This window comes from Lampetra fluviatilis, chromosome 12 (genome assembly GCF_964198595.1).
Source record: "Lampetra fluviatilis chromosome 12, kcLamFluv1.1, whole genome shotgun sequence".
In the NCBI taxonomy this organism is placed as follows: Eukaryota; Metazoa; Chordata; class Hyperoartia; order Petromyzontiformes; family Petromyzontidae; genus Lampetra; species Lampetra fluviatilis.
In genome coordinates, this window is record NC_136286.1 from 4,461,342 (window position 1) to 4,476,949 (window position 15,608).

The 15,608-nt window shown below is 47.6% G+C and overlaps 1 protein-coding gene across 3 annotated transcripts in view; it reads left to right on the forward strand.

Moving 5' to 3' along the window:
* LOC144935070 (uncharacterized) overlaps window positions 1–15,608 on the forward strand; it is a 37,584-nt gene that overhangs the window by 9,139 nt on the left and 12,837 nt on the right. For all 3 annotated transcript variants that reach the window (XM_078861413.1, XM_078861414.1, XM_078861417.1), the window contains exons 7-22: window positions 128–196; window positions 1,094–1,168; window positions 2,713–2,802; window positions 3,304–3,468; window positions 5,290–5,568; window positions 5,933–5,980; window positions 6,550–6,612; window positions 6,736–6,780; window positions 6,896–6,967; window positions 8,050–8,154; window positions 8,889–8,951; window positions 9,060–9,095; window positions 9,888–9,941; window positions 10,510–10,545; window positions 13,108–13,143; window positions 14,178–14,240. In XM_078861413.1, the coding sequence (XP_078717539.1) occupies window positions 128–196; window positions 1,094–1,168; window positions 2,713–2,802; window positions 3,304–3,468; window positions 5,290–5,568; window positions 5,933–5,980; window positions 6,550–6,612; window positions 6,736–6,780; window positions 6,896–6,967; window positions 8,050–8,154; window positions 8,889–8,951; window positions 9,060–9,095; window positions 9,888–9,941; window positions 10,510–10,545; window positions 13,108–13,143; window positions 14,178–14,240 (1,299 nt within the window). The remainder of the gene's footprint in view (window positions 1–127; window positions 197–1,093; window positions 1,169–2,712; window positions 2,803–3,303; window positions 3,469–5,289; window positions 5,569–5,932; window positions 5,981–6,549; window positions 6,613–6,735; window positions 6,781–6,895; window positions 6,968–8,049; window positions 8,155–8,888; window positions 8,952–9,059; window positions 9,096–9,887; window positions 9,942–10,509; window positions 10,546–13,107; window positions 13,144–14,177; window positions 14,241–15,608) is intronic.

The window sequence follows — 15,608 nt, forward strand, 5'->3', positions numbered from 1 at the left end:
TTTTTTTATCTTAATACAAAACGAAAAAGATGCAACCGCTTTGTGCATGATTCTGCCTGAAAGCGCACTGCCTAGTTTATTGAGTACATTGACACCCCGAGCCCATGTGCCCATCCCCAATGATCAGGTCCCATGTACTCAGATGCCATGATGCAGAAGCAGGCTGAGCAGCAGTTTCTCGTCAACGACCTCAAAGGTAAGCAACTACCATCACCATTACCACACGTTGTTTTCAGCTTGCACATTTCTAATTCACCCCCCCGGCAGCATAACAAAAGGCTGCTTAATCTTAGCTTTCGTATCTACTTCGGCCCCCTGCATCACAAAGCTTCAGTTTGAACTCCATGCGTTCCCTCCGAGCGCCCCCCGTGCCTCACTACGTTGCCTCTTCGGTCCACAGCCCGCCCACACACTCACCATGGCCCCTCCCCTCATCCCCCGTGACTATATAATTCCTGGTCACAGCCATCTCTGAGACACACTTAAGCGGTTGTGCTTTCGCTACGTTGTCCCTACCTGAAGAACGACGCTTGTGTTGCGCCCGAAACATCGTGATTTAATTTAGTCGTTTTCATTTATTTTATTTTTTACCTACGTGACTTTACCGAAAAAAACAAAGAGTATAAGCAAAGCTTCCTTCTGAGTTCCGTAGCATGCTCGTTAACATGTCGCTCGCAGCACAATAACGGCTCACCCGGTTAAAATGTGTGAAGAACCAAGTCATATTTCCTCTCCCACGCTAACACAAACAAAGATAAAGATCCCCCGTATAGCCTTAACAGACTGTAGGGGCAAGTGCTGTTAGCGAGCACCTATATGAAGGCCGGCACGGCACACGAGGGGGTGGGTGGCCAACACCACTCCCGGCCGCCTTTGTCTCCCTAGCGGTGATGTACGGTCAACACCCCCCCGCCCCCTCCTCATGATTGACATACCATAGAGAGGGCCAAATCCAACAAGGTGTCAACAAATGGCGATACTTTTTAGTGATTTCATTATAAACGTTCTCAAAGCACTAATGCGTTTAAGACCAGATTGTGATCGTATGCGTGGGCATGGTTGGGTGCTCCATGGCTAACGTGTTTCCTCGCAGGGGGACCCATGTTTCAGCCGGAGTTCTTCCCTAAAATGGAGTCGGAGAAGCAGTATTTTGTCAACAACCTCAGAGGTCAGTTCATGATAAAGGTTTTTGGGTTGGAGGCCGTCCATAAATGATGTCACGCACCTATGGGGGGGGGGGGTCAGACATTTGTGACGATGTGTGACGAGGGGGGTAGGGGATGTTTGAGAAATGTGACGTCACATAAAAATGCGCAACTTTATATAAACAACACGTTCTACTTAATTAAATATACTTTTTAATAACTGTTTTCTCTTACAACATCAGAGTGCAGCGCCACAATAAATACGCACTACAATGACAATAGTTTAAAGCGATTTTAAGCATGTTTTATTTGGGGGGGGGGGGGGTGCAGAGCTTTGTGACGTCATATTTGAGGGGGGGGGGGTCTGACTTTTTGTGACGCCGTGTGACTAAGGGGGGGGGGGGGAAATAAAAAATTGTCCAAAATCGCGTGACGTCATTTATGGACGGCCCCTTAGATCGCGTTATTATAAACTCGCCTTTTGCCCGTCCAAGGACGGGTGTATTGCAGTAAATCTGAAACTTGCAAGCGAAAAGCAGACCACGACGTGATATTCATTGCATCAATTCGTGTGCAATTTGTAAGGGCGTGGTGACACAGACTTATTTCATTTAAAGGTTATAATCCCTTGTTCATCATGACGTCCTTTTTACTTCGATGTCTCAACAGCGTTACGGAGATCGCGTGACGTGATGGTTCTGCCTTTGTAGTGAGGGTTGTGAGTTGACGCCGAGGAGGGGGGAGGAGGCGCCTCGCCCCCCCCCCCATGTGGAGTGACGTCAGCCGCTAATTATTATGAATGGAGGAGGATGTCACCTTATAATGATTATTTATTAATGAGGGGGGCTGTTCGATGTGGAGTGATGTCACCTGCTCATGATTATTAATGAGGGGGGGGGGGGGGTTCCGTGTGGAGGACGTCACGAGCTTTAAGGACAGACAGACATTCCTGGGTGATTATAGTCGGTATGTGTCGCAACCCTCCACCACCCGACACGGCCAATCAGTAAAAAAGTGTCACGTTAACAAAACGCCAATTAATTACTTCTTCAGCCCACCGGTGTGTTTGAAGAGTGAATTCACAACATTTAGAATTTGAGTGCGACGTTTCGCTGGTAATAACATCCAGCATCTTCGGGCGATTTGCCAGAATAGTGAAGCCATCCCACCTGCTCCCGGTCTTAAATAGTGCAGCATGACGTCATCATTGTTGAACCCCATCAGGTTTCGAGATCAGAGGTGGAGATGGGGGGTATTGCAATTATATAATAGATCTGTTATCAGCCACTTAGCATGTGACTCCTATATAAGGAATTGCAATATGTATTGTGTATTACTTGTTGACATGACACATTATTTACTGATTGGCCGTGTCGAGTGGTGGAGGGATGTGACAAATTTATAATAACGTGATCTAACCCAAAAACCTTTATTATGAATAATATTGGTCGCGAAAGCCGACGTGTTTAACTGAGAGGTCAGTGTCTGTGATCGGCCCTCTCCCGGCGACTCTCATTTGCCAGCAAAGTCCGTTGCCTGTTACATCTCCACCATAATTTGCGTTCAGCTGGACAACTGGAGGAAGAGAAGAGGCAGTTAATGGCAGCGTCTGCGGCCAGGAAAGGGGACACCATCGACTCACGGGCCGAGACAGTCGGTAAGACGTTTTCCCTCGAGCGCCCATCGCGCTTTTAGACAGTGCTCGTGGAAGCACGGTCATGTTCCTGTCCGTCTAATTTATAAATAAATGTAATTGCATGAGCAACATGTGCCAAAGCAGTCTTCGTGGAGTGCGAAGACGCAAGCCTTCACGCGAGAGAGGCCCCGTTGAAATGGGTCCATAAGTAGTTTAGCGGAAGCCGTCTTCTGCGGCCATCCTGTGCTACGGTATGAATCTCCATCCGTCCGAGAGGTTTGTAGGAATAATCAGAATCTTTATTTAGACTGGAGTCCAATGTGCTATGAAGCTCTTTTTTTGTTGTACAGATGTCCACTCGATGGCCAGAATACATTACCTCCACCTCGTCCCATGGTCTCCGGTGGAATAATAAGGATGGAGGCGGGCGTTAAAATAACGCAGGAAAAGAATCAGAGCGCTGCGACCGAAGGTTGACGTCCGCGTGCGTTTCTGCGCTCACGTTCTGTCCGCGCGTGACAGTGATGAGCAAGGCAGTCGGCGCCGAGAAGGCGGCGGTGATGGAGGTGCGCACGAAGGAGAACGGAGGGAAGGTGTGCGCCTGCTGCTCCTGGTGGATGTTCATCCTGGCGCTGCTGCTCGCCTGGCTCTTCCTGCTTGGGCTGCTCCTGGGCCTCCTCTCCCTCGGTGCGCTCCTCAACACGCCGTGCGCGTCACCGCGAGGGATGATTGTTTTTGTACTTTTTTTTCCTCTTGGGTTTTTTTTTTTGGGCCCAAGTTTCTCGGAGGACATCCGTGTTATTGTCCTTGAGTGGCTTAAAGGTATTGACAGTTTGCGAGTGACAAACAGACAACTGCCAACTGCATTCAGTTGGTGAATGTGTAGGACTCGTACCGACGCGACAGCTTCTTTGTCTTTCCTTGGTTCTTTATTCAATCATATAGTTCCACATCTCTTCCGTCGACATCACTCAACGTTCCTCCGTACACTCCAACCCACAACTCCCCGTCAACATCACTCAATATCCCTCCGCTCGCTCGCTGCGCTCCGCTGGCTTCGCTCGCTCTCCTTTGCTCCTCCAGCGACTCTCCTCTCCGCTCTCTCTCTACAGCTCGGCTGCTCTTTGTTAACTCTGTCGTCCCACTCCGTCGTAACTCTCCATCGTCTCTCTCTCCACTAAGGTCCGTTACTCCGCTGCTACCCTACGCTGTACTCGCTCCATCCACTGCTACTATATACTGTATTCTCTCTATCCACTGCTACCTTATACTGTACTCTCTCTATCCACTGCTACCTTATACTGTACTCTCTCTATCCACTGCTACCCTATGCTATACTCACTCTATCCGCTGCTCCGTCTCTCCATCCGTTCGTCTCTCGTCCCAGGCACCAACTCCCCGTTTCACTCCACGCTCTCCACCTTTATCCCTGAACCAATTACCCTTAATTAATTGGGTCATCCCCCGCGACGCCACTCGCCCGCAACCCCCGGTGCCACGTGGCGTTGTTATTCCAGACACGCCGGCGCCAATTCCAGACACCAATACCTCTCGTCCAATCACCGGCCTGCGTCCTCAATTTCCCCCGGCCACCTGCAGCCCCCTTAACTATCACAACACCACCTTAATATGTACAATAACAACAGTTAGTCGATCAGCGCCCTGTGTCCTCGTTTGCCCTCACTGTCCGCCACGTGCACGCATACCGACCCAGCGCGTGACGCGTGTTTCTCAAGCCCTACAGATGTAGAGAACCCAGCCATACAGTTGTTTGTATTTGGCTCTGACTTGGGCCATTTTTGGTTGCACATTTCACGTTGAGGCCTCTTGACAACATTAGTGGTGTTGCTGACCAGCCTGTAGCATGCAGGCCTTCCTCTTGCTCCTGTGATCATTCTGCTGGAGATTTACTGAGAGGCATTTGTTGGTTACACCATCCAGTTTATAACTCGAAAACCAAACGTGTATTGGAGAAAACGAGGATGAGGAATACACGACAAATACCGTAAAAACAACCTTTTCCCAAAAAACACACACGTTTGTCTTTGTTATGAGGGTGTAAACCTGATCTGGAGATCGCATCATCATCATCCTTTCCATGCTGCTAACCGATGAATTGCAGCGTCGTCGCACGCCCCGGTGCACAACAACAGCCACTCAGGCGATCGCTGCTCATTTTTTGTTCATTCGTTTTTCCATTCCCACACCACCCCCTGCCACCACCCCACCACCACCACCCCACCACCACCACTGCCACCGCTTCCACCGCCACCACCGCCACCACCACCACTGCCACCACCCCACCGCCACCACTGCCACCACCGCCACCACCACCGCCACCGCCGCCACCGCCGCCACCACCACCGCCACCACTGCCACCGCCACCACCGTCACCACCACCGCCACCACCCCACTGCCACCACCCCACCGCCACCACCACCGCCACCACCCCACCGCCACCACCACCGCCAACACCTCACCACTACCACCCTTCTGCCGCGATTTCAGCGAACGAGGTGTCGTCGCTGAAGAGCCGCGTCATCGATCTGGAGGGGCAGAAGACTTCGGACGGCGTGCGGCTGCGTCAGGTGGGCAACCAAGTGTTTCTGGAGGGGGCGCTCACCGACTCCGACATGGGGGCCAGCGGCGGGAGAAGCGGCTCCTCGTTGGGGGCTGCCGGCGGCCGTGGCCGCTCCGGGGGGGGGCTCGCCGACCTCAACGAGGCCGGCCTGGAGAGCCTCATCACCAGCATCCTCGCCTCTGAGATGCGGTCCGACAACGTCGTGGGTGAGAGAATGGAGAGAGAGATGCTCCCGTTCGGTCGAGTCCATCCCTAAGGGAACGGGGGGGGGGGGGGAGAGAGCCTGAGAGACGAAGCTCGCAAGGTCCCATACTGACCATTTGCGAATACAATGGAGTGCCCTAGATTAATGGCGCGTTGTTGCCAACCACTGTTCCACCACTCCACGACTTACACTGAGGTCAAAAGTGGTTTTCAGTATTTAATGTGCAACATTAGCACAATGCATTTTGTTTTTCCCGAATTTTTGTTTACAAAATAAAAGAAGCAATTATATCTACTTGTTTTAGGTTAAACGAAGTTAGCATTCATATGTGTGTGCACGTGTGTGTCTTTTGTATGTCTTCCCAGCCCGGTTCAGAGGTCAACAGGGAGACAAAGGAGACATTGGACAGAAAGGTGATCTTTCCACGTCTCAGAGGATGAAGGAGTAGAGGCATTGCCCGAGACGTTGCCTATTTTACATGTGTGCCCGTCTGTGGCACGCACGCTTAGACCATAACTTGAGCCTTTTTTTCCCTGAAACAACAAAACTTTCAAAGTCTTGTCGGACAACCCCGGGACGCATTGCTTCGTTATTCTCATGTTGCTGTAGTTCTCTCAGTTTTGTCAATGACGAGGCCTAGTCGACAGGAGTAATGCTGCGATGGAGAAGAGTGTGGTGGGGGCATTGATGGGCACTGGCCGCGACGACCTCTTGACCCTGAGCTTGACACGGGGGCGCGACGGTGGCGAGATGTTAACTACCTCACCTGGCATACAGGAGGTCGTGGGTTCGATTTCCAGGATTTTTCTCTCTACATTTAGAATCAACATGCTGCTATACATTTCCACGTGATAAGCCACTTCGTTGAGCGATTATTTGCGGCCCAGGTCGCTTCTGAAAAAGAGCTATATAGCTCAGTGGGCCTTACTTGGTGAAATAAGAACGTTTATTTTAGTTTACACTGTGAATATATTCCTTACAGGTTCAAAGGGAGACTCAGGCGATCGAGGTGCAGAGGGCACGGTCGGCTTCCCTGGCATCAGAGGTGCTTGGTGCACTTAAGTCACTTTGTGAAATTGTCGGCTCAGGATTTAAAAAAAGAAAATGTAATTAATACCATTACAGATTTGCATGACCGCTTTCTTACTAAGACTTTGTTTTCGCACAGGGGATCCCGGAGTGCAGGGAGAAGTCGGTCTGCCAGGCCCCAAGGGTGAATACTTCTACCACAAACACTCTCATTGTGCAAGGCACGTTCAGCCCAAACCAGCAGCATTCAAGTGACACACTCTTCCATAGCGTGCAACAGCTGTGTTGTATGTTCCCAGGTCAGCCTGGTTTCCAAGGAATGGCTGGACCACCCGGGCCAGAGGGACCGAAGGGAATTAAAGGAAGCCAAGGTTTGATTATTGCTTTGTGTTTTGAGCATTATTAGAAAAGCCTGTTGTTGTCAGCCTATAATTTCCATTCCTTTCTCCAAATTATGACATTTAAGTTCACCATCTCTTCTGCTTTCTTCCTCTGCGTGATTTGCCTTCTCTCGGTATCCACTCCGTCGCTAACTTTGTCCACATTTCATCAGTTGTTCTCGTGACTTGACCTGCTTATTAGTAACTAGAGGTTTTCCCTTCGAAACGTGTCATGCCTCACAGACAGCTACTGTAAGTAAATACATCACCTTTGGTTAGAATAATGGAAGAAAATGTCTTGAAAGTGTTATTTGGCAACAAAGCCACATTATATCTCCGCACTTTGTTAACATATCTCTGAAAGCCTGAAATAAAAAAAAGCATTACCTGTCTTCTAGATTCGAAACATGAAACGGAGGATCCTCAGTTGCCATTCACATGATGAAAGTTTCGCCAAGGGGCAAAAACACAATTGTTTGTTTCATGAAATAGTATACCTGAAATGTCAAGAGAAACCTTACAACAAATACTTTTAAACATGCGGAGACATACTCTGCTTTGCTGTATGGACCGTAAATCCAGTCCTAAATTACATACCAACCAAAAGTCACATTATAACTTTTCAAGCAATGGCAAACCTTCTCAACTTTCCCACTTACAATAGCGTTTCGTTGATACGCCCGTGCGTCCATTCACTTTTCATTCACAGCAGCACTCATTGCAGCCAGAGGCATCTGGACGCACTGCGTCACCGGCAGTGTTTCCCAGGCAGCCCTGCCCGAGTGGCGTAGCCACTGAGTGTGCAGGCCGTGCAACCGCACCCGGAGGCCCACGTTGCCGAAGAGGCCCAGGCTCTGGGCTACAAAGAAGGGGGGGGGGGCGGGGGGCAATTGGACAAGGGAGTCCCATTTAATTTGTCGCACAGGGGCCCATGCCAACCATGCCACGCTACTGATGTGCCTGCTTGTATTGTATTTAAAAAAACGTGTGTGTGTGTGTTTATAAAAAACTAAAAATGTTGTATTGCTCGTCTTGTGTGCTGTGAATGGCGCGGGGTGACGCTCCGTGTGTAGGGGAGCCAGGCACCGAGGGGCCTGCTGGGCCGAGGGGCAGGGAGGGCCTGCCCGGCCCACGCGGAGAAACAGGGCCTCCCGGGGCCGGAGAGAAGGGAGAGCGAGGTATGAATTCTGGATTGTCACATGTACAAGTACAGTCTGTTCTCCTATAATGTGGTAGCAATTGCATTCCTAAAGAACGCCGTGTTATCGAAAAATCGCGTTATGATAAATAATGTATAACATAGGATAAAGCACAGTCCGCGATAACACCGTGAGATGCGCATGCAGGCTGAACAAAGACTGAGGCGCGTGGGTAGCATCTAAAAGCATCCAGCAGCTTCCCCACCGATCAAACAACGCCGCTCGCCACAGTCGTGTGCCAACGAGTTGGATGCTTTCTGAGCCCGCAAGCGTACAGGCTTGCTTGGCAAGGGCTACAAGAGGACGTCCCCAAGCAAGCGCCAAATTAGTTTATTTCAGATGTCAGGGGCCAATTGTGGCTGACTGACCGATGATCGTTTTAATAACGTCCTAGAATTGTCTAGAAAGCTAAAACCCAATTATATGTTTTCATTTGGTCCACACAAATTACAGCCTAATTTCCAGTGGTTGATGGTTTTACTCACAGGGCAGGGTCAGTCTTCAGATCTAAATTAAGTCTTGTGCCAAATACCTCCAAATATGGACTCCATCAGTGAACCAAGTAATTTTACGACTGAGGAGTGTGATGTTCAAACTATTAAAAAGTGGGCAAAGCCTGTTACTGTGGTTACTTGTGTAGTGTCGACGAATTCTCCATCTCAATCAGCCCAATCTAACTTATGATTCTGTCCACTGTCTGGTGTTTCATGCAGGTGGCCTTGGAGAATCAGGTCTCCCTGGGTCCCCTGGACTGCCTGGTTCTATTGGTCCTAAAGGTTTGTAATAATATTAGCATTGCATACAAACTCCATTAACACTTTCACATTTTACAATTGGTATTTCCTTTGTGTTTTTTTGTCAGCTTAATAATTCTTTTTTTTAAGGTTTGCAAGGCATACAGGGACCACCTGGATTCCAAGGTAATTAATCAATGGAGAAAACACACCTCATTGTCCACTCTATCTGACATAACATGGTTCAGTGGTTAGTGTGTGACTTGCAATGAGAAGCTTGAGAATTGGACTCTTAGTCAAGGGTCGATGGAGCCCTTTTATCCCATGAATTTGATAAAAAAATCAATCCCACTCTGTGGGAAGTCAACAGTGGTTGTCATAAGGAATACATCGCACCTTCCATAAAAATGTAGAATTTCGTGCACTTCGTATAAACAAGAGGTATTATTGGAAAACTATTTAAGATTTTTTTTTTATTTAACTGCTTACAAACACGTAGGACGAAGTTCAATGTTTTATTGTCCTTATTAGCTTTTGCTCTATTATTATTTTTATTCTTTACGCACTGCATTATCCGCATCAAGTTATGAGATGAAGACATTCATAACCTTTGCAGCTAGCAGCGTACCACCCAGTGTCCAAGAAAGGCCCCACAAAGTCGACGCCACAACGTTTTCCAAAGTCGCTTCAATTGGCCTCTGATACACCTGGTGATGTGTGCCCTACAAAGAATATCGTACGCCAAATCAAAATATCGTGTTTTGATACTCATAACTGTTATAAGCCAAACTAAGTGAAGAGTCAACTTTTTGTTTGAGCAGTCATTGGTGAATGTGCTGTGATCAATCAACCCGCCGTTACTCGATGCCCGTATTGGGACCCGATGTTGTCCGTGATTCTGGCTCGGTGTGGTGACGATGGCAGCGGGCCCGTGAGCCACCCAGGGCCACCTCTTAATTCACTGCCTTTGAATTCCAGGCAGTCCCGGCACGGCTGGTTCCAAGGGTGATGCAGGAACCCCTGGTGCGAAAGGTATCGTCCCACTTTGCCGCTACCCAACGCACAAAGCAGAACGACGAAACATCATCGCCAAACGCTTGGTGTGGAACGAGAGTTACCCCTCGAATGTCCATGGGCAGGTTATCCAGAGTGCTTGTGATTTCATGTATATATTTACGGAAAGGCGCCGAATTAATTATTTGCTGGCCCTCACTCGTTACGAGTCAGTGCCCTCATGACCACAAACATGGCGGCAAGCCTGACAAGATAGGAGGGGAAAGGGGTCCACCTGAACCAGGGAGGGGCGCCAAACACGAGATTATCTTTTTTTATTTACATGGGAAGTGATGGAGGCTCTCGACCAACACTATGTACTGGGGCACCAAATCTCTCTTGAGAAGCAATGAAAACAGATTTTGAATTCGCCACATTCTCCTCCATTCTACATTTGTCAACAATACACACTTTCTTATAGCCTACTTTGCATATATTTTGCATTATCCGCGCGTGTTTGTTTCATCTGGGCCATGCCTCTCACTCCCCATTAGCCCGTATAATTGAGAATTGAATGCCCACTGCTTCTGTCTGTGTATGCACACAGGTGATAAGGGCATTGACGGAGCTCCTGGAGCTAAAGGTAAGGAGGAAACGTTTGTGCTCGTACTGAACTATTGCAGGCTTACGGGATTTCAATCGAGATTTTTGCCATGGAGGAACACACCACATTCAACACAGTATCAGTGTGTGTGTGTGTCTATATAGATACGTAGATAATTGTTGGATATTTATACAATACGTAACGGTAAAATATATTGGGGTAAAATGTGGAATGCATGTCCTGTATGTATTGGTGGGGAGCGGTAGCGTCGCGGTGAGCGAGATGCACGACTAACCCGGCAACCCGAGTTCGATTCGCGCTCACGGCCAACACCGGTGACGATTATCTGAACCGGTCCTGGCCCTCCCCTGGGTCGACTCAGCCTCAAATTAGTACCTGCTGCGGTGTGTAAACATCGCCACTGGGGAGACAAAGGCGGCTGGGCGTGGTGTTGGCGACCCCACCCCCTCATGTGCCGTGCCGGCCTTCATAGGTGCTCGCTAACAGCACTTGCCCCAACAGTCTGCTTAAGGCTAAACGGGGGATCTTTGTAGCGTGACATAATCATCGTCGGCCATGCTCTATTCACGGCTGGAGCAAAGGCCTCCAGACGTTTGTCGCCGCCCTTCACAGCCCCACGATGAAATAAATATATCTCGCTCGTCCACACGAACCAATCTCATCGTTCACCTCCGTGGTGGTCATCCTCAAATATTTGTTGAATCCTTCAGCTGCCACTGTAATCAGTGCCGACCACTGACCAGTATCCCACATAGCAATGTGTCCTGTCCCAAGCATTGCAGCGATAATGCATAATTAATCATTAGTATATCGAGGGTTACTATTGTAGTGAGTTCAACTGAGTCGCAGACGTACTCTTTGGAGGCCACACATTTATTGATACCAACACAAAGGGGTAACTGCCCCTTCACCAGATAACATCCTATGGTGGTGGACCACCAGGCTAACTACAATAGTTACAACATAACTAGCTACGTAACCACCAGGCTAACGACACTAAATACACTGGGAGTAGCTACAACGGACAGGACCCCAGCTTGGGTCCAGGGCCACGTGTTGGTGACTCTTGTCGAACGTCGAACGTAGATCTTGAAGATGACAACAGCAACGCTGAACCCCGGTCCCTCTGGGGACCCGGTTTATATCCTCACTGGTCGTGGCTCGCTCCGCCACTTGGCCACGACCACCTTCTCGAACACTCTAACAGAATCTCCCCCCGACACGTGACCACCCCTAGCCCCCCACTTGGGGGCCCCTGTGTAGACTTTACCAGTCACGTGTACTCCGGGGTCAACCAGAGTGCCACGGCCTATAGTAACCCGATTACATGGCTGACACTCTCACACCCCATCCTGTAGGGGTCGGCACTGGACGCCAGGCGTGGTGCCATTCAGCGCTATCCATTAGCCCCTCCAGGGCCGGTACTACACCCACATGCACGGGGTGTCCGCGATGTCAATACATCGCACGCCGTGCCTCTCTTGGGCCGGCATTACACAGTGACATCCGCGATGTCACTACATCATCAACGCTCCACCACCCGACAGCTTAATCATATCAAGTTGTCGCGTTGGCATATATGCCAATTGATTTGCTTTATCAGCAAAACCGGAGGAATGCTGAAAGGCAAATACATTTATTGATGATGTTATAAGTTCCACTGGAGATCACATCCAGCATAAGTGTTAAATTAGCACTCAACTAAATACATAATTACATTAAAAATTCTAGCCATTTAGGTTAAATCAATCGATTATTTATTGTCATAATGTAACACCAACAATATCTTACATCAACCTCTATCACTAATTCCTCATCGTGCTAATCGCCATAATGCTGATTAAAATATCCCTATTAACCAAATAACGCTTAACTAGAATCACAATAGTATATTTTTTAAATCCTGTTTGATTACTAACACAATACACCCCAACATAACAAAGGAAAGGCTATTTTCACCAATTGCTAAATTGATTCACCCTATCACGTTAATCTGCCAATCACAACCAATTAACTCTAATTATTAAACCGATTCACCTGCGTGGCTGATCTGATGATTTCATGTCGCCTACTTAAGAACCCGGATAAGGAATCTATTTCACGTGAGATCTCAGCTTTTGTCAACACTCGATGATGATGATGATGATGCTAGATGTCATCTCCAGTGATGCGTCGTATGAATTTGTCCCAAAAAAGTCTTACTTTTCAACATTCAGATCTTTTGCAGAAAAACCAAATTAATTGCCGCATTCGCCCTCGTGACTATTTAATTTGGTGGAGGGGTTACAGTTAACCCAAACGCAATTTACTATAAATCGTAATGAAATGTTTTACCCTTTGGCAATACAAAACAGCAGGTGTTCAGATGTTCAAATACCAAATAGATAGCTTTTACAAGGTATCAAGTCTGCATTAACCACCAGTGTTAGACTAGAGAATGCCAAAAGGCGAACGGTACAAAGACAATGTAAGTATCAGCAGATATTAATCATAATATCGATCGTGAAAGCCGATGTATAAAATTAGAGAATGTGTAATTAATAAATTTTTTACATTTTTAACAAAAATCATTTTTTCTAGGCGAGGCTGGTGAACGAGGACAGAGAGGTGCTGCCGGTGAGTTGCAGTGATTACGAATTCATCAGAAATCATTTTAAAAAATTCAAAATATTAACAACACAAATTTAACTCCCAAACTCAAAAACAAGTGGGGGCATTTTGAGATATGGATCCAACTTGCCATAGAAGGGATCAATATTTTAGTTTTATAATTTAGATGTGCATCATTTGGAGTCATCTGTGGAACAATGGTTTACGCTAATAATACCACGAAGCACTCCGATCTCTTTGACATTTGAAAATAGTTCTGGTCGTAAAGGTTGTTGGGTGGCTCAAAGCCAGCACTGCTCATGGTTCAAATTTGATAAGCCATTCGTAATTAAACTGCGGAATTAGTTGATGGTATCAGCCTAATAAACTAAAATAAGTGCCTATAAAATTTTTGGTTTTAATTTAATTGGCCTGATTTCCAGCTTTGAGGCTTAAACACGTCGATCGGCTGCCATGCGACATCATGGAAGTAACGCATCCACCTCTCGTGAGGTTAAGAGGTCACTTGAAGGTATATTAGCAGTAGTTCTGTGGTATCACCTTCTGCGGGCCGTTCTCTAACACGGAGGGTGATGATGCTCTGTGACAGTTCTGGATGGACTATATCTCATGACCTGATGGTGACTGGGGAAAAAAAAATGTACACACACATATAAATCATTAATATTCCCAAATATTTAAACTTTACAACCTCCTTTGAACTTGAAACCAGGTGGGGGCTCTTTAGAGATGAAGATCTAAGTAGCCATGCAAACATTAATATTATTATAGTAATTTACGGGCGATTCAGAATGTAGTTTGTGGAACATAATGGCCCAGTCTGTTGTCCGTTTACGACAGCACTCAGCACACCACCCCGCCCCTTCTCCCAGTAACTTTGTGATGAAATTTTAGTCGCGAACAAATACTTGTTTTTTTTATGAATGGTTGCCAAGCGAGCCTCAATTGTTGCGTTCCGCTGTAAAAACAAAACACACACACACAAAACAACGACGACGCCGTCGTCATCGTAATCATCGGCATGCGCTGCCGTGCTGCAGGCGAAGTGGGTGCTCGAGGTCCTGCCGGGACCCCTGGGGAGCCCGGAGTCAAGGGGGTGGCAGGTGCGTGACGCAAAAGAACAAATACACTCCTTAAAAAAAAGTTTATATTTTTAAAAACAACGGTTTTATTCACAATATTCGTTTAACTCACGGCCGAGAAGTACGTCAATGATGCGGCGCCTGCTCCCACATCAACGCTTTTACTTGAATAAATTGGTACATTTTTATGAATGAATCTTCAATGTACAACTTTTGTTTGTGTTGAGTGAGGTTGCCCGTAACTCGTTGACACGGAGCGGACGCGCCTGAGACGACGCGTGGCGCCTGCTTCTTGGGCGAGGCGAACCGAGAGTTTAGGCACCGCTGAGTTTTTGACCCACACAAATGTATATTAATAATGAGGCGTCCATACAAAATGTGAATTGCTTTAAAGGAGCCAATTCATTGATTAATTGATGCCGATTTTGATACAGGCATGCATTGTCACCGGATCTGAGTACGTGTGAAACATGTGGAATTGATTGGACAACGGGAAGTAGACTAAATTTTAATTCCAAGATTTGACCACGACACACGGGAGTCAAGTTTAGGTAAAACCGTTGAAAAAACGATGCAAACTGATCGAGGAGACGCGCTGGCACCAACTCAGGCGTGCAATGATCCACACCTCTGCAGCGATTGAACAGAGATGTCACACTTGGGAGGTCGCGTCTCCATTGAGGAATCGATACATTTTCATATCGATTTCACCGTTTCGTTTGTATCATTTCGTAGGTACATTTGTAGGGTTTCGGTCGCTCCATTGTGTCTAACATTTGGGTGTCTTTTACTGTACAGTATATCCACATACGTTGAAGATAATCAATACTTGTATCACAAGCACATATCACAAGCAATCGAGTCAATTGTAGTCGATGAACAAAGCATTGTTACACACCTGGCAATTTTACAGAATAGATTAAATTCAGGACGTGATATCTACACACAAGACAAAGATCCCCCATATAGCCTTAAACAGACTGTTAGGGCAAATCCTGTTAGCGAGCACCTATGAATGCCGGCACGGCACACAGCGGGCAAGGTGACCAACACCACGCCCGCCGCCTTTGTCTCCCCAGTGGTGATTTACACCACACCAAGTACTCATTTAAGGCTGAGTCGACCTAGAGGAGGCCCAGGACCGGTTCGGATAGTCATCACGACTCAGGTTGCTAGGTCCGCAGCGGAGCGCACTAACCGCTGCGCCACCGCTCCCCAAACACTCACACGCACAGTCCAACACAGAGCACATCAACATTCCCAGCATAAAGGGACTACCAAAGCTACGCGTAGAGAACAATAGAGAAACCGTAACAGACAGAGTGATCATGGTACGAGCTGTGCAGCAAGGCAGCCTTACATGGCAGGGCCAACACCTTGGGTCTTAAA